This window comes from Manacus candei, unplaced genomic scaffold, assembly GCF_025592945.1.
Source record: "Manacus candei isolate 608988 ecotype Guabito, Panama unplaced genomic scaffold, ASM2559294v1 h1tg000184l, whole genome shotgun sequence".
Lineage (NCBI taxonomy): Eukaryota > Metazoa > Chordata > Aves > Passeriformes > Pipridae > Manacus > Manacus candei.
In genome coordinates, this window is record NW_026138232.1 from 77,783 (window position 1) to 102,045 (window position 24,263).

Consider the following 24,263-nt stretch of genomic DNA (forward strand, 5'->3'; position numbering starts at 1 on the left):
AATCCCAGGGCTGGCACCCACGGAGCTCAGGGCTGCACAGGCACGGGAGGAAAAGGCAACCCCTGGGTTAGGTGTAGACAGCGACTTGTGTCCCTGTCCCAGGTATTCCCAGGTATTCCCAGGAATCCAGTGCATCCCACAGCTCACGACGCAAACAGGGAGCACATGGGAATGCCAGTGGGATACCAACACTCACAAAAGCTCTGGAAATACTCAGTAACCCAAGTACATGCCCAGGACTCGGCACATATGAATTCCAGAGTGCTGGGGTGAAACTGCACCTTCAAATTTGGGGTGGGGGGTGTTGTCCAGTGATGGGATGGACTGTAAAGCCAGGATGGGATGGACAGAGTCATTGCAAAGACAGGTCAATCTATTTTCCCCTTTCTCTGCTTTTCCCTCTTTCTCACCCATCTCTGATCCATGAATCTCAGCCCTGACCTCAGTCTCACACTCAGACAGTTCCGGACTTGTAGGACATGCAGGAGACAGACAAAATAAGCCAAAAAAAGAGGTATTTTTTAGGAAGCCAAGTGTCTCCTTACTTTTGGAAGCCACACTCTGAATCCCACCAAGTCCTGGCTGTCAGACCCTCTGTGCTGGACCCTCAGCCCCTTCCCAAGGAATCTCCCCGCTCCTCTCTCCGGGGGGGGGGGGATTTGTTTGCACTTCCGAACACCTTTCGGGCAGAAAACCCTCCCAGTGCCACCCGGCCGCTTTTTTTCCCCCCCCCTTCTCCCGGGGAAGTTTCCCGGTGACCTGTGACACCGCCGGGAACGCCGCTGGCGACAACCTGGGCGAGGTGCCGCCCGCCCCGCGCCCGCCGCCCCCCGGGCTCTCCGTCCCCGGCGAGTCGGAGACAAAGAAGAAGAAGAAGAAAAAAAAAAAAAAAAAAGAAAAGAAAAAAAAAAAAAACCCTCGTGGGCTGCGATTCGCCCTGTGCCGTGAACCCCGACGTCACGGGCGCGCGGCTATAGATGGAGCTCGGGAGCCCGGCGCAGCCCAGCGCAGCCCCCCGAGCTGCGGGATGGTGGCGGCGGGGGGGGACGCGGCGGGGCTGCCGATGGCTCAGAGCGCCGTGTAACGGGAGAGGGCCCTGAGCCACGCGGGGCGAAGGCAGCGCGATCGCAGGAGGAGCCCCCCGGGGGTGTCTCCCTCCCCCCCCCCCCCCCCACCTCCGGCGAGGAGGCCGCGGGAGCCCCCCTCTCCTCCTCCTCCTCCGCCTCCCGCTCCCCCCTTTCCTCCCCCCAAAAAAAAAAAAAAACCTCCTCCCAGCGCACCAAGGAACGATGAAAAAAAATAATTCTGCGAAAAGGGTGAGTGGAATCGGTTCTTCTCCCGGGGCACGGCGGGGTGAGGGAGGCTCCCGGATGTTTTTGGGGAGGGGGGTTTGTCTCTCCGGTGCCGGGTGTTCGCTTGGGCTCCCCTCGCAAAAAAAACGCACAGACCCCCCCAAGCAGACCCAAAGAGAGCCGGACCCCGCGGCCGGCCCGGCTCCTGCCCCTGCCCAGCGCCTCTCCGGCATCCCGCACCCGTCACGGACACCGGGGGATGTAGGCAGGCAGTTTTCATCTTGGAACACAAGGAAACCATAAAATCCAGCGGCACCATCAATCCGTCGCTCTGTGCCGTGTGTGTGTGTGTGTGTGTGCGTGTGTGCTGCACCCAGCGATCCCATCGCTGCCTACGGAGAAATCCCACATGTGAACCGGCCGGAGGTTTCACCTCTTGGATTAATTGCTCGTGAAAAGCGGAAAAATGCAATTTTCACCGCAGTAAAAAAAAAAAAAAAAAAAAAAAAATATCCAGCCGGTTTAAATTCCGCCCAACCCCCCTCCCCCCCCGGTTCCCCTTTCCATGGGTAAATGCCCGCTGGATGAGGCGATAGAGACACCGGCCTGTCTTATATAACCGCGGAGGGAACCCTGCCCGGTCCTCGCAGCCTCCTCCCGGTGCTGCTGGTGCCGCTTCGCGTCTGCGGCACAAAAATCCCCGTGGAGTGACCCCGGGGAAGGACTCGGGTCCCGGCGTCGGCGGAGAGAGGGGCCGGAGGGAGGGGGAGGCGAAAGTTGGGCAAAGAAGGAGGGGAGGGGGAGAAGAGGAGCGTAAAACCAAGAATAATCCCGTTTTCCCCCATTTTCTTCCCTCTCCCTTTGTGTTAGGGGCACCAGGATGGAAACCAGCAACCTGCGCAGCCGGAGAAGGTCGGCTGGGTGCGGAAATTTTGCGGGAAAGGCATTTTTAGGGAAATCTGGAAAAACCGTTATGTGGTTCTGAAGGGAGATCAGCTTTACATCTCGGAGAAGGAGGTAGGATCGGTTTCAGTTTCCTTTCCCATCCCCCCTTCCTTCCTTTGCATATGAAAAGGAGCAGCCCCGGCCCTTCCCAGCGCCCCTCCAGCGCCAGCCGGGCCGAGGAGGTTCTTCGGGGGCTTCTCTTCCCCCTGGGCTGGCGCCGGCAGGACCCGACCGGGTCAGGCTCGGCTCCGACAGCGACTCTCCCAGACAACTCTGCCGGGAGACATTTTCCCAGCGTGGAGACACGAAAGGATTCACTTAGCGAGAGTTAAGCCCTCATCCCTCTTCCTGCGGCGGCGACAGCAATGCCGGCTCCCTTCTGTGCCTGTCCTCCCTCACTGAGCCCGACAGTGCCTTGTTCCCAGCTGCTCGCTGTCCATTTGGAAATAACTCTGCTCTGCCGACTGGAATCGAGCCATTTACGGGTCGATCTCTGGTATTTTTCCCCCGTGCCAAGAGGACAACGGGGAAATTCCCCCCGGGGATCCGACACCGTGTTGTACAACGTGCCCCCTCCTCTCCCCCTCCTCTGTCTCCTCGCCGGGGTTTGGGGTTTAACGTGGTGTTGACATCGGAGGTAATTGGATGTGACCGTCAGGCTGAGCCGGCACCCGGCTGTCCTTGCACGGCCCCCCCGCGCTTTTTGTCTCTGTAAATCCATCAGGGAGAACTCCCCAGGCCAGAGCCCTCCAAACCCATCAGGGAGAACTCCCCTGGCCAGAGCCCTCCTCCCTCGGGTCCCCTCTGACATCCCAGCACTGCACCGGTGCCCACAGCAGGCACAGGGGCTGCTCCAGGCCAGGGAATTCGGGGTAAAACCCTGGTCTTTCTGGGTTTCCCTGAGTGGGGGTCATTCCCTGATGGATCCTGGTTGGATGCACGGCTGCCTGGCCCAGCTCGGGATCTGGAGAGTGGAAGGGGCAGCTTGATTTAGGGCTGGTTGCATCATGGGCACGGGATACATGGAAGGGTTGCTAGAACACAGAGATGGTCTAAAAAGTGGACTGAATGCCCAGGTGGTGCTGAGCTGTGTGCTGGAATTCCAGAGCTCGCTCCCATCGACCTCCTGGCCGCTCCAGAGCCGGAGAGAGACACAGGAACAGGGACTGGATGTTGTCTGCAGGGTGGGGGGGGTGGGTGCCTTGGGAATGCTCAGGTAAACAGAGGTGATGAGAGAAGGATTAGAGACTGTGGACAGCGCTGGTGGTAGCGAGACACGAACCCCGTGATGGATCTATAGACACATTTATGGATTGGGAAAGTTGGATGGATGTGAGAGGCACAGAGCCAGTGGCACGAATCCCCCGTGGTTTGTGGCTCTCCCAGATTTCCCAGCAGTAATGCAGACCAACACAGACTGCTGGGATGGGATTGGGAATAGGCTGGACAAGCCAAGAGAGAAGGTGTTTGAACAGGAATCAACACAGGGAAGAGGTGCAGGGAAAAGATGTCTGTCTGTCCCTCCTGAGTACATCCAGGTAGCTACAGCTCGAATCCAGGTGTACTGGGAGCCCAGGAGTGGGACAAGGCTGGAGGGGCCATATGGGGCCTGTTCTGAACAAGAAGCTCTTGTGTTTGTGTTTCTTACGGGGAAGAACTCCTGCCTGGGCCTGAGGCAGCTCCAGGGCTCCACGTGTGTGTGAGGGACCATAAATAACGCGAGGCAGCGGCTGCCGTGTCTTTATATGGAAGAATCTGTGGTCGGGCAGAGACGCGGTTACGGAGGTGACATCTGGTGCTGATGTGCACTGAGGTGACTCTCTGCTGGTCGCAGAGGTGACATCTGGTGCTGATGTGCACTGAGGTGACTCTCTGCTGGTCACAGAGGTGACATCTGGCTGTGGGTGTGCACTGGGGTGACTCTGTGCCCGTGCTGCAGAGGAACGTGCCGGTGTCGGGGGGTCTGGAATGCTGAGGGGCTCAGTGGAGGGGTCCTTGGGGCTTGTGTGTGACCAGGGTGCTCCCAAGACTTCCTGCTCCCAGGGTCTCAGAACAGGGGTTTGGTGCTGGCTGGAGAATCATCACTTATTCCCTGGCAAAGCCGGGCCCCCCCTGCCCACCCCCTGGATAATAAATGGGAAAATGAGTGGAAACGGCCCCGGGACAGTCTGAATCTCACCCGATTCTGCAGCAAGGAGACTCAGCTGCCTGTTTCTGCCACAGATCAAAGCCCTCCTGTGTTATAAACTATGATTTTGCTCCATCAAAGCCACCGGAGCAACGTGGATCTGGTGGATGGAGCTCAGGAGTTCATTCTCATAGCAGCCCCGGTGTTTCCTGCCAGCTCCCCTCACGCTCAGCGGCTGCTCCAGAGCACTGGCAGGTGCTTCCGCAGGTGAAGCCACACTCCCAGCCCTCCCCCCAGCTCGGAGCAGAAGGGATTAAATTCCAGGACTCCTGGATGCTCCTCAGCTCTGCCAGGGTTAAATCCCAGGGCGCCTGGAAGCTCCCTGGCTCTGCCACGCACTCATTAAATGAATTCAAACCAGACATTTATTTACTTTTGCCTGCATTTCTCCATCTGGGAAGCAGGGCAGTGAATCCCATCTCCCCAAGGCACACAGGAAGGGGAGTTGTCTGTCCCATGCCGGGATCCCTCAGGAAGGATGTCAGCTTGGGGCAGGTGGTGATGCTGCACGAAGAGAGCGTGGAGCAGAACTGCTCGGAGCTGAGCACGGGCTGAGGTGTGGGATGGGGAGGTTTCCAAAATCCAGCCTAACAACAAAATCCCATCTGTACCCACACTTATTCCTCCAGGGAATCTGTGTGTTTTTCCAGTTGTCCGCCTAGGACCTGGGCTTGCAGGTCAGAGACCAGCCCTGATTTATTTAGTTTTGTCAGGAGAATTTGGGAATGCCCAGTGGGAGCCTGGGCTTCTCCCTGGCAGAGCCAAGTCTGGAGAGGAGAGGAAATGTAGTTTTTCATCCCAGCTGATGGAAAACGCCAACAGGACGTTTGAGTGCTGCCCTTTGGAAGCTGTGGGACTTGTCTGACACCTCCTGAACCAGGAGCTCACTCCGTTCCCCCGCGGCAGCCGAACTCCGGGAACTGACACCAAACCCCTTCGTTATTCAGCTCTGCGGAGACGATCTGCGGAGGGCTGAGCTCTGCTGAGCACAACACCACCTCCTAAGCCCACTTTTACACTCTTTCCCCTCCCTCTCCTCACGCCGGTCCCTCCCCCCGGCACATTTCTGGGAATTGTTCACCGTTCCTGGCCCGGCTTTGCCCCTGCCCGCGCCGGGAGCGGCGGCCGGGCCGATGCACAGCCGGGCTCGGCACTTCCTCGCAGGAAGCCGGGGGCTGCCAGACGGCTCTGGGTGACGAGGGCGATGAGGAAACGCTTCTCTAGAGCCTTCCCTTGTTTGCTACCAAAGGCATCGGCTCAATTAGCACAAGAGCACTCGAGGAGCTGTTGCTCCTCGCCGCTCCCTGTTCCAGCTCGGCTCGTGCTGCTGGCAGGGGGGGCAGTGGGGGTGTGTTGGCACACTCGGTTCTGTGGCGCTCCGTGGGGCGTGTTTGCCCTCGGTGAGCACTGCCATACATGGTGGGATGGGATTTTGGGGAGGAATTCTGTCCCTTGCACACGTGTGTGCATCCCTGTCCCAGGGACAGCCTGGTCTCAGCCAGGTCTGCAGAGATGTCCATCCTTGCACATATGTGTGTGCATCCCTGTCCCAGGGACAGCCTGGTCTCAGCCAGGTCTGCAGAGATGTCCATCCTTGCACATATGTGTGTGCATCCCCATCCAAGGGCCAGCCTGGTCTCAGCCAGGCCTGCAGGAAGCTCCATCCCTTCCTGGGGCAGAGCTGCTCAGCTGGAGGAAGTGAAACTTTGGTGGCAGCCCGTGAGGAACTCGTGGGCCCTGAAACTGCCCATGTTTGGGTATTTGGCTCCACTGAGAGTCTGGAGGTTTCTGGTTACACCCTGAGCTGTGCTGTGACCTCCCGAGTGTCCCGTGGGTGTGTTACAGTGGGTGTCTTGTGATTTTCTGTACCTTCCGCATTTGTCCGTGTCCCATTAGGGAACTGCTAAGGCAAATCTCTGCCAAAAATCCCAGGCTGGAGTGACTGACCATCTGCCCTTCCCCTCTGTGCCTGGTTTAGCCCCAAAACACAGCCTTGCCCCGAGTCCAGGAGGTTTGGAGTCGCTGCAGGCTTGGTGAGGGAGGAAATCTGAACTCTCCTCAGTGAGACACCCAGGGGCAGTTAATTAACCCACACCAGGGACCCTCAACACCCAAGGACAGCTAATTACACACCTTTGGAAGCACAAATAGCTGGGACCTTCCAGAGCAGGGGTTTGGGTGCCATGGCTGGTGTTCTGACCCGCCACGTGCCCGCAGACCCCCAGGGGCAGGGAATGCCAGGGCCGGGGTCCCTGGGCCCAACCCGGGCGGGCAGCAGCTGTGGGGGAAGGAGTGTGAGGAGTGTGAGGAGTGTGAGGAGTGTGAGGAGTGTGAGGAATGCAGCTCCTCTCCTCGGATCCCAGCAGTGTCAGCAGTGCTGGCCCCAGCACAGCTGCCGGGGGGTGCGGGGCTGGGTGGTCTCAAGGCTGCAGGGTCTAATGTCCCCTGCTGTAGGGCTGTGGGACACTTCAGGTTCCTTCTCTGTGCCTCAGTTTCCCTTCCCTCAGCTGGCCACAGGCAGGGGCCAGGCAGAACCCCAGGGTGAAGCTGTTTTTCTGCCTCGAGCAGGTAGAACATGGCAGCTAAGCCAGCAGACAGCCAGGGCAGTGCCTGCTGGGGCTGATGCCCCTTAATCCTGCCCCTGAGCTGCCCCTCATGCCACCACCTCTCTCCTCTGGGCCTCGGGAGCCTCCCACAAAGGACAGAAGAGCTGGTGGTTCCTCTGGAGTTGCTTTTCACCTTCCTTCTCTCCAGTTTCCCTCTCTGCACACCGGGTGCTCTGTCACCTCAGTGTGTGGGGGGGAATCAGCTGCCCACGCCCCCCCAGGGAGACTCCCGCTGTCCATCCCCCCAGAATCGCTGCTGCTGACCCTCTTCCCCCAAGAATCCCACTGTGGGTGTTGCCAGTTCCCAGTTTTTAAGGGTTTCATAAGGGGTCCCCCACACTCTGGTGGGAGCAGGGTCCCCTCCCCGTGCCCGAGCGCGGTGTCAGAGCCCCGGCACTTGTCATTCCGAGGTGTTTAAAGGACGAGCTGCACCTGCTGCAGGGTGTTTGCCCGAGCCAAAGGCCCCTGCTCCGTCCTGCAGCCTCCCCCCTCGGGTGTTCCTGGGGGCAGGATGTTAAATCCCAGCTCCGGGAAGAGGGAGGAGGGAGGGGAGGGCCGGGGAAGCCCCAGTGACCTACATGGGTGAACATCTGGAGCCAGGGCTCCGGTCTCAGCCACGGGGGCACAGCTGGGGGGCTCGGGGGGGGGATTGGCCTTTCCTGCAGAAATGAGTCGGGCTGGATTCAGCCGGGATTCTTGGAAAGAGGTGGATTGCAGGATGGCAGTGGGAAGAGATCAAAGGCGATTAGCAGCACGGGGAGGATGCACAGCCAGACATGATCTGTTCTCACCCCCAGGCACAGGGGCTGTGTCACGAGCAGGAACCAGCTCCGGGGCATCAGGAATGGCAGTGCCAGTGTCCCCTGGATCCTGGGGACACACCCAGGAGCAGAAGGAGAAGGACAGAGGGGAGCTGCAGTCATTAGGCAGGGCCAGATGGTCAGTTTTTCCCTGCCTCTGGTTAGGAAGCTGGTTTAGTCACCCTCTTTGATAAAATTCTATGGAAAAATCATGGGAAATTCCTTCAGTGCTTCTCAAAACTGGGGAGGAAATGTATGAAATGAGGTGGAGTCCTTTCAGGAAATCTGAGGGCTCAGACCTCACCACCATCTGCCTTCCTGGCACCTGAGTTACACACCCTCAGTCACCAATCCAGCCTGGAATGACCGGCTGGAGTCGGATTAAGCAGATGGATGTGGATTTGGGCCTGCTGCAGTGCTCTCTGTACTGGACATGCAAACCCGAGCTCTCTCCCACCCCAGTCCCCTAATTCCTCCTGTTTGCCATGGAAGAGCTGAGCTGCCCTGCCATAGGAATGGGATTGAGGATGGTACATTAGGAGGGTGATTAAGAGGAAGGGCTTTGCCATCTCCCCTTGGCTCCAAGTGTGCCCGAGGGATGGCACCAGCAGCTCAGGGGTCAGCACCCAGACCCCTGCCTGCCCCCCAGACCCCTGTCTGCCCCTCAGACCTCTGCCTGCCCCCCAAACCCCTGCCTGCCCTCCTGACCCCTGCCTGCCTCCCCAGGGCAGCTGCAGCCTCAGCAACCCTGTGTAAGTCCCATCTTTAAAGTGAGCCTCTGGACACCACCCCATTGCCGGGTGCCCATCCCACCATGGCAGTGCAGAGTGTTGGGGAACAGCCCTGGAAAGCAGGAGATCTTGTGAAGTGGTCACTCGAGGACCCTCTACAGGACACCAAGAAGTGGTTCTGTCAGTGAGGGCCAAGCCCCAGCACTCTGTTCCTTCTCAAAACCTTCCCCTGGCTGCTGAAGGTCTCGTGAGAGCCCGCCAGCCCCTGCCCTGGCTGGTGGGTTCTGCCCACAGCCCCCTCCCCAGGGCAGGGGCTCAGAGTTGTGTCAGCACTCTGGGAGCCACCCCCGGAGTCAGCTGCCAGCACAGAGTAAAAATAGGAAGTGCTAATCCTTATCCCTCCGACTCTCGTTCCGCTGTCTGCAGAGAATGATTGTCCCTTTGAACCAGAGATGAGGGTCCACCTCCTCCAGCACCTCCTGCCCCCACACCCTCCTGGCACACAGGACCCCCTCCTCACTGCTGGAGTAAATCCTGCTCGTTTTGAGGGTCCACAAAGCATGAACACTGTGTCTGATCACACCTGCACGGCCTTTCAGCCTGGTCCCAGTAACTTTGGGCAGAATTACTCTGCCCAGTAATTCTGAGGCAGGAATTAACCCGGGAAAGTGTGATTTTCGTGCCATCCTTCCAAAGAGTCATGTTGAAATCCTGCTGGAGGGAGCAGCAGCCTCTCTGTCCGACACCTGCAAGGCTCTAATTTTCTTGCTGTCTTGCAGGTAAAAGATGAAAAAACCATACAGGAAATGTTCGACCTGAGTGACTATGAGAAATGTGAAGAGCTCAGGAAGTCCAAAAGTAGAAGCAAAAAGAACCACAGCAAATTTACCCTCGCCCACTCCAGGCAGCCTGGAAACACGGTACGTGGGCCTTGCCTGGACATGGGCAGCCTGAGAACCATTGGCTCTGGGGGTAGGCAGGGATGCAGGTGGTCCTGGTGGGGTGTAGGGAAAGGAGGGATGTGGATGGTCCTGGGGTTTGCTGTGTGTGGTGGAGCAGTGCCATTTGCAGGGCTGGAGGCTCAGGTCTCCTTTGCCTTCCCTGTAGAGGGGCTTCTCTGTAGGGGCTCTCTCTGGGCAAGGCCTGTGTGAAAGCTTCTCTGTGTGAGTTCAGTCACTGGCACTGACCTGAATCCCCTCTTTTGTAGGCACCAAACCTGATCTTCCTGGCCGTGAGTCCGGAAGAGAAAGAGTCCTGGATTAACGCCCTCAACTCTGCGATCACACGCGCCAAAAACCGCATCTTGGACGAGGTGAGCGGGACTCGGGGCCGGGGCCCGGCTGCCCTGCTCAACCTTCACCTTGGGGAAGGTTTGAGACTGCTGGGGAGCAGCAGCCCCTCTGACCCCTCTGTTCCTGGTGCAAAAAGGGGAGCAGAGCCGCTGGGATTTTATGGTCTGCACCCACACACAGCCACGGGCACGCAGAGTGGGCTCTCGGGAGGTCTGGGGTAGTGTGATCCTCCCAGCACCGATCACAAAGCCATGGCAAGGGACAGCCCACAAGGCTCTGTCCCCTGCCCGGCCCACCCTGGGGCCCAGCCTGGCCTGCACAGGGCTGGCAGGACAGCCTGGAAGGGTCACCCTGCCCGTGTCACCCTGCAGGTCACTGTGGAAGAGGACAGCTTCCTCGCCCACCCGACGCGCGACAGGGCCAAGATCCAGCACTCCCGGCGCCCTCCCACGCGGGGACACCTGATGGCTGTGGTAGGTACAACCAACCCCAGGGGAAATTCCCTTGGGAGTGTTCCACTCCCTGGCAAGGAGAGCCGGTGCTGGAGCTCCAGCCTGAGCTGAGGGTTGCCATCAGGGCAGCTCTGGGCCACCAGCTCCTCTGCTCTCGTGGACCATTGCACTGTGCAAACCCTCCGGCAAAGTCCCAGTTTGCCATCACTGACACCTGCTCCCTCGGGTTCCTGCCGGGAACAGCCGGAGAGCTGCTCCTGGGCGAGCAGGGAGGGCTCATGTGATTTGGGTCTGTGGATCTGCAGCTCAGCCAGAGCAGGGAACAGCTGGAGAGCTGCTCCTGGGCGAGCAGGGAGGGCTCGTGTGATTTGGGTCCGTGGACCTGCAGCTCAGCCAGAGCCTCACACCTGGGCCCTGGAGCAGAGAGCATCCTTGCTCCTTCTCTGTGCTGTGTACCCATGGTGTGGAGACCCTCGGAAGCGGGTGCAGCCGTTCCAGTGCCAACCCCCTCTGCTTTCTGCTCCTCCAGGCATCTACCTCAACCTCGGACGGCATGCTGACCCTCGACCTGATCCAGGAGGAAGACGCCTCTCCGGAGGATCACGGCACCTGCGAGGAGAGTTTCCGGGTGGATCTGGACAAGTCCATGGCACACCTCACTGCCGGGCGGCGCCGCTCCGACTCGGAGAACGCCAAGGCGCCGGAGAAAGGGCGGACGGGGAGCCTCCCGCGGCGGGAGGTGACCTCGTGGGACAGGGCCGGGCAGCGCAAGGACTCCTTTGACAAAGGGACCATGTACACGCCGCAGGTCCCCAAAAAGCTCTCGTACTCAGAAAAGAATAAATGTGCCTCCATGGAAGAGATCCTGTCCCGACGGGACTCTTCCGCGCACCGGGCGGTGCTGAGGAGGGGGCTGGAGGCTCAGTTTGCTTCGGCAGAGCCGGAGCAGCTGTCCCGGATACAGGAACTGGTTGCACTGAAACTGGAAAAAACTCAGGAACTGCTGACGGAGGTGAAGGGCTACGGGGAAGGCAAAAGAAAGACCAAGGACTCCAACACCAGCACCACCAGCACCACCACCACCACCTCTTCTTCCTCATCACCTTCCAAGTCGGACTCTGAAAGGATCCTGCAGGAATCTGAGAGGCTGCTGGGGGAGGCTTCCTCCACCTGGAGCCAAGCCAAGAGGGTGCTGCAGGAGATCAAAGAGCTGAGGGACCTGTACAAACAGTTTGAGCTGCAGCAGTCAGACTCGAAGCCCAAACAGAGCTCACAGTCGCAGTTCAGGAAGAGCATGATGTGAAGGCAAGCCTTGGGATGGGAGGGAGGGACCGGGGATGGCGGCTGTCTGGTCTGGGTTTTTTTTTTAATTATTATTATTTACGGTGTTCGAAAGAGTGAAAAGGTGCCTGTTCTCACCCAAATTTGCTTCTCAAAGCTTGGACCCTTCCTTTCCTCCAGCGCATCCCCTGATGAATCAACCCTGTGTTCCAATAAATCAGTTACAGTTTATACCTCCTTTGTAAGAGCTCCCTTTGCACCACAGGCCCCGGGTTGTGCCGTGCTCAGAGGGCAGGAGCGAGCACTGGCTCCCAGGAAGTGCCTGTGCCTGCCTGGAGCAGCCCATGGGGCGGAGGCTCTCGCCCTGGACGAGCCCTGGCATTGCTGCTCCCGTGTCTGGGCTGTGTCCCAAACTACCTGGAGGCTCATCTCAGAAATAAATGACACAAAAAGGTCATAAAAGGTGTCCATCCCCACCAGTGCCTGGCAGTTTCCATTATCCAGGACATGAAGATGCTGGAAGTCCAGGCTGGTCCCCAGCGTTACATGGGCAGCTCGTGGGGCTCTGTCTTGGCACAGTCCCTTGGAGAATTTGGGGTTGGCAGCTGTTACTTTGGGGTGCACACAGAACCTCTGGAAGGGCAGCAGGGACGCAATCCATGTCCACCCTGATCCCTTCAGGCCATGGATGCCTCACAGACCCCCTTGGCCCCGAGCGATGGGAGGTAGCAGTGATGTGTCTTCCCTTCTGTGCAACCAGAGGATCAAAGCCTTGGATCTGACAGCCCACACAGGGGGTTGGGGGGCTTTGGGATTTTAAATTTCATTTCTCTTTTATTTTTTACCTTTTCTTTGAGCTGAGGGGGGCAGCAGCCGGACACCACAAGCCAGCAGCAGGTTCGGCGGGCTCGGCTCTGCTCTCTCAGGTGTCACAGTCAGACAGCAGCAGGTTTGGTAGGTTTGGCTCTGCTCTCTCAGGTGTCACAGTCAGACAGCAGCAGGTACTGTGCTTGTGCTGCCCTGGCTCAGAATCAGCCCCGCTGGAAGGAAAGCTGAGCCCAGAGCTGAGCTCAGATCCCTCGGGTGACGCCGAGCGCTGGGCTCGAGGGCTGGCTCAGCTTTCACACCTGTGAGCAGGACGTGGTGATGTCTCACAGGTTCACCCACACGGCAACATCCAACTGTTCCTTGTTTTTTTTTTTTGAAAGGAAACCTGATTCCGGTACCTACATTGCAAATAGTCCACGAAAATATTAAACCCACTGAGTTATTTCCTGGTCGTGGTCGGTGTTGTCTCTTTTCTTTCCTGGCTGACCCCCCTGGAAGGAGGTTGGTGACGTTCCTGGGGCTGCTCAGCCTCACTCCTGGGCTCATGTTGCTGAGGTTGCTGGTGGGTTTTAATTAGCTCTTCTCCCACTCTCCCATTAGAATTACTGGGGGATTATTGCTGCTGGCAGGAGTTTCCCGAAAGTTTTTTGACAGATTTCAGATCCGGCCCTTGCAGCAGTTTTTGCCTTGTCTCTGACTCCAGCTCCCTCTTGGCCCTCTCCAAAGGGATGCCACTTGTCCCCAAACTCCTGTGACCTCCTGCATCCCAGACAGCACCAGCAAGATGCTGTTTTTCTGACTCCCTCCCCAGCAACTCTCCTCGAATTCTGGAACGATCATTGCAGCACTGCTCTGAGCTGAGGCCTCTGGAAGAGGCAGGACATGCTCCGTGTGATGCTGGAAAGGGAGAAGAGCTGAGAGGTCACCAGGAGCAGCTGCTGGTGCTGCCACCCCTGGCACACTGAGCCGCCCTGCCCTGCTCTCTACAGGAGCAGCGAGGCCCTGAAGCTCCTCAGAAGGGCAGTTTTGGGGCTCTTGCCCCGCTCCTCACCCCTCTGTTTCCCCGCTGCCTTCCCTGCCCGGCCCCCTGCCCTCGGAGGCATTCCCAACGCTGCTGGCACGGGGCAGGGAGCCCCGGGGAGCCGCAAAGCCAAGGGCAGCACAGAGGTGGCTTTGTGCATCGCCCCCCAGCCGGTGGGTCTATCCATGCGGGGATAACACTGCACAAAGGGGCCGGGCCCGGAGTAGCCGTCTGCCATTCCCAGAAAGGGCCGGCATTGTCCAGCGCCGCAATTATGTCGGCTCCGGAGACAAAACACCGGATCATTACAGGGCTACAGAGCGCCCTGGCAGAGCAGGCAAGTCTGAAGTCTGATAATGGCCAAGAAGTCTGGGCTCTGCCCAACCGCGCCTCGAAAACACGCGCAGAACAGGGCGAAGGGGGGGTTGGGGAGAGGGGTTTCCCGTTACACTTCAGGGAGACGGGATCGGGACGGGATTCTTAAGATGTAGGCAAAGCGTCTCCTATAAAAATAGCCGCGATTTGCTCGACACATGCCGGGGAGCGGGCGAGCGTGTGCTGTGCTCCGTCAGCTGGCGCTCGGCTGCGCTCCCAGCATCTCCCTGCCCGCTTCCCCGGCACAGCCAATCCCCGGAACGCTCCCGCTCCCAGCCAAATAAGGACCGCGGAGCGAGGAACCCCGGCGGCGTGCGGCACCCTGGAGCCCACCCACCCTCCCAGCCAAAGCGCCTTTTTTTGGTTATTTTCTCCCTCCCCGCCTCAAAGGCTTTAGTCAAACCCCCCCCCCCCCTCCTCCTTCCCTCCTTGCCTCCCTCCCTCCCTCCTCTGCCTTTCGAAGGAATTCTTTACTTAGGAAGGAATCCTTCCCTGGGAGGGTGGGGAGGCCCTGGCACGGGTTGCCCAGAGAAGCTGTGGCTGCCCCTGGATCCCTGGAAGTGTCCAAGGGCGGGTTGGATGGGGCTTGGAGCAACCTGGGATAGTGGAAGGTGTCCCTGCTCATGGCAGGGGGTGGGACTGGATGAGATTTAAGGTCTCTCCCAGCCCGACCCATTCCATGATTCTATGACTCCATGAAATGCCAGGGGGATTACTTCATCCAACAACCTGAAAAAAGGGGATGAAAACCCAATAACACCCCCCCCCAGGAAGCCACGGGGGCCGAGCTCAGCCTGAGCTGACCCAGCAGGCACAGCTCCTGCCCGGGGAGCACGTTTTGGGTCAGCCCCATGTGACACACAGCAGCCCTAAATTTCACCCACTGCAGGTTTTGGGCTCGCCAGGCCGGACAGAGGGAGCAGCTGCAGCGTCTCTGCAGTGCTGAGAGGCCTCTGGAAAGCAGGAGGTGCCGATTAAGAGGCCTTTGGTGGCTTTAAATAGAATTTACACTTTCACGCTGCTGGAGGGAGGCGAAACTCGGTGGAGCAAAATCAGGTTCATGTTGTTCCAACAGCACTGGGCTATTCCTGCAGGCTGGAATTACACCTGACAAAGCAGTTAACAGGAGTAAAATTATGGCAGATAAAGTCCAGTTTCTCCAGCAGTTTCCTGCCTTGGAAAAAGCCCCCAACCCCCTGAGTGGAGCAGGAACAGCAGTGACTCACGGCAGAGGGTTCTCGGGCTGGGGAGGGGGTGGATAAACACAGTTCTCCAACACAGCCAATGGCTCCTGCTGTGCAGAAGGATTTCTTGGAGTTACTGATGGAGGAGGCTGCAGAAATTGTTGCTTTTTTTTTTTTTTTTTTCCTCCAAGGCAGATGCCTTAAAAAGAGAAGGTTTGGACTTGGGAAGTAAAATGGGAAGCGCGGTGCTTCCAGCCTCGGAGCGCTGGAGGATCCAATCCTCTTCCACGTCCCGAGAGAGGGGAAGAGACAGAAAATAGTTTGACCCACATTCACAAGAATAATTATTGACTTAACAAGTTCCAGTCGGGTTTTCAAATTAAAGCTCGGCAAGAGCAGACCCACTTCCCTAAAAAAAAAAGGAGAAAAGGGAAAAACTCAGGGGGTTTGTATGTCAGATGTACCCGTGTGCAAATATATCCCTGGAATATGCATGTGTAGAGATTTGTGAGTATTCCTATCTCATTAAGAGGGAATTCTTTGGTGAGATATGCAGTACAGTGCCTTGGATTTCTTTTCCCTAAATCCAGTTTGAGCTGCTGGGGAGTTCCTGGTCAGGCTCAGAGCATCCCCACACTCCCTTCCCTGTGAGGCTGGAGGGGCTGCTTCGACTGCAGCTGTTTGAAGTGACACCTGGTAAGGAAAAGGTGAAAGATGCAGCTGTAGTTGGACCTTTTGGAAGTGTTTCCTGAGCCTGGCCCAGGAGTGGCAAATCTCCGGTGCTTTCAGACACTGTTGTTTTGTTTGACTCTATAAAATGTCCCAAGGGACTGAAAACTACAGTGACACTTCCACTTCCTCGGTCTGCAACGTGTTTAACAACTTCTTGCTCTGTTTTGACACAACTCGTCCCTGTTCAGAGGGAAGGCAGGGGTTTTAAATATATATATTTTTTTAACTTTTGGGGATGTCTGGGAGAGGCCAGATGAGCCACAGTTCAAAGTGCAGAGCTCAGCCCACCCCCTGACACCGTTGGCTTGGGAGTTCTGCACTGGAATGGTGATCCCTCCTTCCAAAGCCCTGCCCTGGGGCTGATGGAATTGGGCCTGTGGCTGGAATAAAGAGCCCATACATGCAGGACGGGCAGACAGAGGGAACCATTCAGAGCTGGAGGAATCCGTGGCTCACAGGCTTATACTGGGCAGTGAGCAAAGGTCTGGCATTGACTGGAGTGACCCAGAGGAGATGTGGACATCATTATTTAAAGGACTCCCAACTGATGGGCTGAGTCATTAATGGCTTTAAACTGAGAGGGAGGAGGTTTAGATGGGATTTTGGGAAGGAGTTCATCCCTGTGAGGGTAGGGAGGCACTGGCACAGATTGCCCAGAGAAGCTGTGACTGCCCCATCTTAATAAAAGCCCAACACTGGTGCTTAAAAACACTGGTTCTTTACTTTCCTTCTTCCTTTCTGAGTAAGTACCATGACCTTGTGTTTACACAGTTCTAGAACCTGGGATTTTTTCCTAAATGACTTGCACGTTCCCCACTAAAAACTGCAAGACTTCAGATAACACCAACACCCTGTCAGTGGCAGAGATCAGGAGGAATCCAGCTTTTCTGATTCATTCCTTATCTCTGATGCTGCCTTCCAAGAAACCAAGATTTCCCAATGTATCATTCCTTTCCCATGACTTGATTTCTAGAAACCTGGAAGGGAGACTCCAGAAGGAGTGGTCCTTCCGTTTCCTTCTGGTCTCATTTCCCTACATCTCCAGCAACACAAATAATCTTATAAGTGATATAAAACATTTCCAAAAAACGTACGTTGAAAGCACGAATCCCTCAGGATCCTCTGCCCAAAACAACCCTTCCTTCCCTCTCTCTCCCCGTCTCAGTGAGCGCTCCGGCAGCCTCGTTGTTTGGATAATTCAGGGTGCCAGATGGCTGTAAATATGTTCACAATCCTCCTTACCCCGCTCCCTCCTCCCTGGCACCCTCACCGCTCTACCCGGTACCGAGCACCTGGTCTGTTCCCGTTTGGAGCCTCCCTTCTCCTCTCCGGAGCTAAATTGGCACCTCTGGTTTGTATTTTCCCTTTAAACGGAGCGGGAAGATCTTAGGGAATGTTTTGTACCAGGGGATGCTTCCTCACTGTCGCTTGCACCATCAGATAATTAATAATGTGCCTCCCCCTGCCCCGTGGCACCATCTCCCTTCCTGTGGGAATGCTGTCCCTGACATGGGAAGGTGCAGCTCACCTGCCGGGAATCACGAGGGCGGAGCAGCTTCTTCCTATTTTGAGCGCAGCGATCTCATGCTTGCCCTTGGCACGGGGAAAAGGGCACATGGAACGGGGTGATTCATCCCAAATCATGCCCCGAGGACCTGGCAGAGGCAGCGTTCGAACGACCCGCTCTTCCCTGCCTCACAGGTACTAAATTCACTGTCGTACTCTGAGCCTGTCATTCCATAGCCCAGGAGTGCCCAAATCCCAGGGCCTGAGCCCACAGATGACTTTTCTGTGTAATGGAACATTCCCAAACTGCTGAGCAGCAAGAAAAGGACAGAAAGCTGTTTCGGTGGCACTGTAAAAAGGGAAGTTTCAAGGCGTCTGAAAACACAGGCGGTGACGTTTCTAGAGCTGAGGAACAACTGAGGTCCCGAGCTGCCTCAGGAATGCTGCAGCAGCACAAATTCGGGTCACGGGAAGGGTGAGTGGGTTGTCAGAGGAAACGCTGAGAGGTGAGACAGCATCTCTTTAGGTTTTCAAATGCCTCCCCTCAAGTGTCCCCATGTTGTGTAACCAGGCAGTGTCAGCTCTGTCCCCCCAGCACATGCTCCAGTTCTCCAAGCCATGGGACACTCCGACCTGTGTTCTCCAGCCTGTGTGTCCCACCTCAGGGTGCTGGAGTACATCTGGTTGGTTTGATGAGTCCAATCCTTCCAGTGGGAGCTTGGGACCACACTGGACTCCTTCTGCCCTGCCTTTGCTGATGACTCCAAGTCAGACATTTCCCCCTGACAGAAGGCTCTTTTCTACTTTCTTACTCATAATTCACACAAAAATTGTAAATAAAAGCAACATCTTGTGCTGAAATCCTAGAAAGAATTATAGTGATTTGTCTAGGTCTCCTCATTCTTTGCCACTCTCATCAGAAGTAGCACACTCTACTACTGGCATTAGTGCCCAGGGGACAGCTCCTGGACCTGCTGTCCTGGGTTCTTTGGCTCTGTGAGGCAGATCCTGGCTGACAAACACTTTGGAATTGCCCACCCACAGCAGAGCAGAATGTGTCTGGTTACAAAGGTGGATGACAGGAAGATAAGGCACAGGGTCAGGTGTGGTGTGAACAGAGGCCAGCGAGGCCAGATGGACAGACGGGGGAGGAGATGCAGGTAGGAGTAGCTGGAGAGGAGCCCATGAAGAAATAAGAATTCAGCCGTATTTGTCTAGTTTTGCTCTCGTCGATGAGCTGGTGGGTGAACTCTTCCCTGGAAGGCAGGAGGGAGCAGATGGCAGCAGGCAAATATCTGACTTGAGCAAGGGAAGAGAAACCAATTTTCCAAAGGATCTATATGACATACGAAGGCCAAACATTATTTTTATGAGCCAGTACGAGCCAGGGCTCTTGTTTATCGAACTTTACCATTTTGTCTCCTGCCAGCAGACAGAAACCAAGTGACCCTGTGACCTAGAAAGGACCAGAGAGCCAACAGCCCGGAGCAGGTGCTCAGAGCTGGCTTCCCCAGGAACCGACAGGACTCTGAGTGCCATCTCACAACTTCTGGGAAGCACGACTCCCAGCTCTGTCTGCAGAAAGGTAGACAGTGCTGAGATTATATATAGCAGCAAGTGGGCTGGGAGGAGGAACACTGGGCTGCAGGGAGGGGGAGGCTGCTCTGGAGAAACCCAGGGAGTGTCTGCTGGTGCAGCACAAACCGCAGTGGCCCCGGCGAGCCGAGCCGGGTCGGGGCTGGCCTGGGAGCAGTTGGCACTTATGGAATTTAGGAGAGCCCTGGGCACTGCTCTCAATCCCCTGCTCTCAGCTCTTCTTCCCTACCCACGTACATAGATTCATCACTCAGGGAGCAGGTGGATACAGCAGGCACACTCAGACTCCAGGAGTGTGACCTGAGACCCCTCCTGGGGCTCTGAGGCCTGAGTGGGTTTTTGCAGAAAATTGTTAAAGGTGCTGCTCTTCGAGCTGTCCATGGATGGCCAGAATCATTCCAGCACCCAATAGCCCAGGGCTGCCTGCATCCTTCAAAACAGCAATTCCCTTCTAAGGACTTTGCAGTTTGCCTCATCAGATAGCTCTGCTGTGTGTTTGCCATGGATCACGGAATAATGGAATGGGTGGGGTTGGGAGGGACCATAAAGCCCATCCAGTCCCATCCCCTGCCAAGGGCAGGGACACCTTCCACTATCACAGGTTGCTCCAAGCCCTGACCAGCCTGGCCTTGAACACATCCAGGGATGTGGAGTCCACAACCACTCTGGGCAAGAGTCCCTTCCAATTCGGGATATCTCCGATTCTCTGCTGCATTTTCAGCCTTGAATGAATGCGGCGAATGAGCCCAGAACCCTCCAAAATGTGCCGCTTCAAGGAGTCACCCGGACTCTCGCAGGTGGAAGGCAGCTCCGACACCCGGGCTGTGCCTCCCCCTCTCCAAACCCGTCGCTGGTCGCGCTGTGCCCTCTAGTGCTCGTTCTTCCCAGTCCGGGGCTCCTGCAGCCCGAGTTCACCGGGAGGACCGGGAATAGCCGTCGGGAGCTTTTTCCGTGGAACTGCAGTTATCGACCCCTTTTCCCCTCCCTGCTCCCCGCGTGGCACCCGAGGGAACACACGGGCTCCGCAGCAGCCTCTCGGTGCCCGGGTGCCCTGCCCGAGCCCAGCTCCCCGTGCAGAGCACGCACAGACTGACAGGAAAATACTTTTTGCTTTCTGCAGTGAGAATGCTTAACCTTCCTGTAGAAGTTGTGTGGCAGTTGAAGCCTCCAGCGATCCAGAAACTCAGAGTAGAGAGATATTGATATAATAATAATTCCTCCTTCCTTCCCTCCTGGTGCTTACAGAGGAATGACGGGTCTGTGCAGGGATGTGAATGAGGAGGAACTCTGGATGGCTGTGGGAAATAAAGGGCTCTCTTGGGGAAAACCTCTTTAATTTCTGTAACATGTTAATGTAAGAGATTTCACCATTAATCGGCCTTCCACCCCCAGTGCTACACAACGAGCGAGGTGGAAACACCCCTCAGCAGATCACCAGAGAAAACATTCTCATCTCCACAAGTCTGTGCCTCAAAGCACACCCCAAACCCAGCATTTCCCACCAGAAGCTCTCGGAGCCACACTAACTGCGGTGGGAGCATGGGATGGGTGTGCATGGGAGGTGTGAGCAACCCCAATATTTGCCATTAAAAAGTCAGAGCTCGATTACGTCCTTAAATACATTTATAACTTCTTGCACAAAATGGGGCAAGACTTGAATTTGCAAGGCTGATCCTACGGCTGTTAGTGTGGATCCTCCAACAGTGACACTGATGAAAGAACAGACTGAAGACAATGTTCTTGCTTTTCAGAAACGCAAATTACCCGAGTCACTCCTGTCGGTACCAATAAGTTTTTGCTGTGACACAGGAGCTCACTTGAAACACGGAGCGTAGAAGAAACACCACTTTTAAGCAGAATAATTATGACTCATCGCGGTGACGAAGCTGAGAGACACAAATGTGATTCTGAAATGGATTTGGGCAGGCACTTGCTGCAGAGACACATTATAGTATCCATACGCCGTCAGCCAGGAGCTCCCTTCCAGCCTCACATTCCTAATTAAACATGATTCCTGCATGTCCCCCACATTCCCATGAAAGATACATTCCCAGGGACAAGGATGTGGCACCACAAATGGCCAGAAGAAATCAGTGAGGCCATGCTGAGGAGCCCTGACTGGCTGCTCCTCAGTCATCACGAGGATTATTTTATTTGAATTAACTCTACGCTACAAGGAAATGGCCCTCAAACCCCCCATATGAGCATGTTTCACTCATATAGGACAGACCTGCTCCTTTTCCAACACAAACTCGAACTCTGGGGTCATTTTGTTTCCTAGAAGAGAATCCTTTTCCTCAGTGCCAGGAGTTCCCAGCTTTAGTGTGTCCTGCGGTTTTCTCCTGTTTTGCTGCTGAGGCCGAACATTTATTTTTGGACTCTCCCTCATTTGTGCCAGTTAAATCTGAAGCAGGAGGAAAGGCTTTCCTCAGCTATTTTTGCGGCTGTTTTTTTATTATCTTTCTATGAGACACACTCAGAGCAGAACCCGAAGCATACTATGAACTGCAATTTTAAAGTTTAAAACCAGAAGAGTGTTCCCCAGGAGATCTAACTCGAACTCCGGCAAGAAACCTCTCAACAGCAGTAGGACCAGGAATTTCCCTGCCCTGGGCTCTGCAGAGGGATATTTTCGGTGTCCTGCTCAAAGCAGATTGCTGTCCCCGACTCCTTCTGTCCCATCCAGTGCGTTTCAGAACCTCAGGGCAGCCCCAACTCTCCATTTGTGTCAGTCGATCCCTGAACAAATGGAGAGCACGAGCATGCACGTCCAATGTGACGGTGCAACCCCCGGCACAACCAAGAGACTCGGAAATAGATAAAAACAATCCGAGCATCCTTTTTATCTCATAAACTCGGGTCTCGTTCTTTGGTTCAGACCTTTGCAATGCGTGTGATCAGTGAAACTGGTGTGTGTATTTTTAGCGTACAGCAGCTCTTGCTGCCAAAATCAACAACAGCTCTGTTTGCTGTGGAACGGGGCAGTTTTCATTCTGAGATTTCTCATTACTCCATTCCACAGCTCGCAGGATTTTACACTTTTCTACGAACCCAAATTCCTGAATTCGTGGGATTCCGTAAGAACGCCAGCTTCCCTGTTCTCACATAAAAATACAGATGAGGAAAGTTGAAAGTGAGAGCCAGGCATTGAGAAACCTTCAGGGTTTATATCCTCAGCATGTGGGTTTTTTTTAATTAATCTCATTTGAGGGAAATAAAGAGGGAAAAAGGCTAACTCACCATCATGGAATATGTGGGAATGGCAAAGGATAGTTCTAGTAGTTTTTGGTCAATATTTTAATACCAAAAAACCCACAAAAATCCATTTGTGAAGGTCTGACCTGTGGGAGCCCTGGATCATCGCTCCCCTGACCCAGGGGGTCACAAAAATGAACCCAAATCCTTTCGGGACTGTGGCTGGGTTGAATTAACCTGGAATTGGGCAGTGTCTGCTGTAGGGATGGAGGTGAGAAAAAGGGAAATTTGCCTGGTAATCTGCACGTGCCACATTTCCCTGGGAAAGCAGGGCAAATTTGGGGGACATTTGAAAAATACATTGCAGCAGGAGCTGGCTGAAAACACATGCTTTAGACTTCTCTTGCTACTGGCCTTTAACTAGAGAATATAAGGAATTCTACAAGGAATTTCTTCCTATTTTCACGAAGGGCATTTATACCAAAGCCCAGCTGAACCTGCCCTTCCTCACGCATGACCCCAAAATCCACCTTTGGGATCAGGGCTTGTATTTTGGTTTTTTTTTGTGTTGTTGTTTGTTTGTTTTTTTCCTATTTGGACTCAGAACCACTTTGTTTTCCACCAACGGCACAAAGCTCGCAAAATCTGAGGGGAAAAGCCTTTCCTGGGGAGGGGAGCAGCGGGTGTTTTGGGTGGAAAGGAGGCACTTGGGGCCGGGGGCAGAGGGTGTTTTGGGGTGGAAATGGAGCACATGAGGAGGCAGAGGCTGTTCTGGGGTGGAAATGGGGCACTCGGGGGTAGTTTCCCCCTCACCGCCGCCATGAGGGGCCTGAGGGGCCGGGGGTGGGAGGGGGGAGCGCCGCGCGCGGGCGCCGGTGGCGGGAAGGCGGAGGGGCGGAACTGCGGCAAATCTCAGCCAATCAGCGGCGGGGTCGCGGCTCGGCCCCTGCTGCCCGCAGCCGGGGAACCCCGTGGGTGGCGGTTTCCCGCGTTCGGGGGCTCCGCGCCCCCCCCCCCCCCCTTCCCCTCAGGCGGGTCCCCGTGAGGGGCGGGGGACGACGCCCCCCCCCCCCCCCCCCCGCCTCATGAGGCGTCCCGGCCTTGAGGAAGGAAGAAGAGGGGAAGCAGCGCCGCTGGAAGGGGCAGCACAAGACAAAAGCCCCGGGAGGAGGAGGAGGAGGAGGAAGGAGCAGCAGGGAGGAAGCTGCCCGGCCGCCCGCCAGCACGGCTTCCCCTCCCTGCGACAAAATGGAGGGCGGCCGAGCCCCGGGGGGACGGAGCGCGGGCTGGGGCGCGGCTGGACCGTGGAGAGCCCGTCCCGCTCCCAGCCCGCGCCCCGGGAGCCGGCAGGTGCTCGCTGTGGCGGCAGGTGCGCTGTGTAAACCCCAGGCTGGGGCGGGCAGAGCTGGTTCCACACGTCGCGACAAGCCCGGGAGCCCATCGGCCGCACCGCAGGTTTTTCCTGGTTTTGAAGATGTGCCCACACAGCGCTTGAGCTTCCTCCACAGTCCTTCACCGTGAAAGTCCCACAGCGCAACAGCCTGGTTTTACCTCACCCACCTGTACCCCCAAAAGGCGGATTTAACCTGTTTAACTCAGGTCCCGTTTGGTCACAAATCCACAGGGTAGAGCAGCCAGTGAGGGTCTTCTGCTGGAGCAGCAATTCCTCCCCACCTTTAAAACTAAATAAAATATCCCAGAAAGCCACCACCCATTTCTTGCCTAATTGCTCATCCAGCAGCAGAAAAGCCTGTTTGCTACTGGCTTTCTCAAGTGCATCCAGGGGATTTTTGCCAGGAATGCTGGACTAATCCCAAGATAAAACAATGCTCTGTCTGGCTCAGGGGGAGCAGCAGGGTTTTTTAAAACACTGTTCTTCTCTGAGGAATAACTGAGCACCAGACTCGAGCCCGGGTTGCAGGGCACAAGTCAGGGTTTGTGAAAAGCAAAACAGAACCAGGCTCTTGATTTTAGTTTTTGTTTCTTAAGGCTCAGCCAGACTTCAACATGTCAAACTTACCTGGAAACACTCACAGGGAACTATCCCGATTTCACAGAACATCCTTCCTTGACTGTTACAACATTACCAAGAACTAAAGTGCCACAAGTCCAAGTTCCATCGCCAGAAAGACACATCCCCATTCCACCACATTTAAGAGATAACAGGAAACAATTCCCTCTTACTCCATTCCTTGAGAAACATCCCATTCTCCACAGCTGGACATACCCCAAGAAGTAA

The 24,263-nt window shown here is 55.9% G+C and overlaps 1 protein-coding gene across 1 annotated transcript; it reads left to right on the top strand.

The window, feature by feature from the left end:
* The first annotated feature begins 855 nt into the window (after positions 1-855).
* PLEKHO1 (pleckstrin homology domain containing O1) lies at positions 856-11,820 on the top strand. The gene is made up of 6 exons (XM_051774040.1): positions 856-1,316; positions 2,163-2,309; positions 9,342-9,482; positions 9,770-9,874; positions 10,226-10,327; positions 10,836-11,820. Exons 1-6 carry the CDS (start codon positions 1,290-1,292, stop codon positions 11,607-11,609), a joined length of 1,296 nt encoding a protein of 431 aa, XP_051630000.1. The 5' UTR covers positions 856-1,289; the 3' UTR covers positions 11,610-11,820.
* The last annotated feature ends 12,443 nt before the right edge of the window (positions 11,821-24,263 follow it).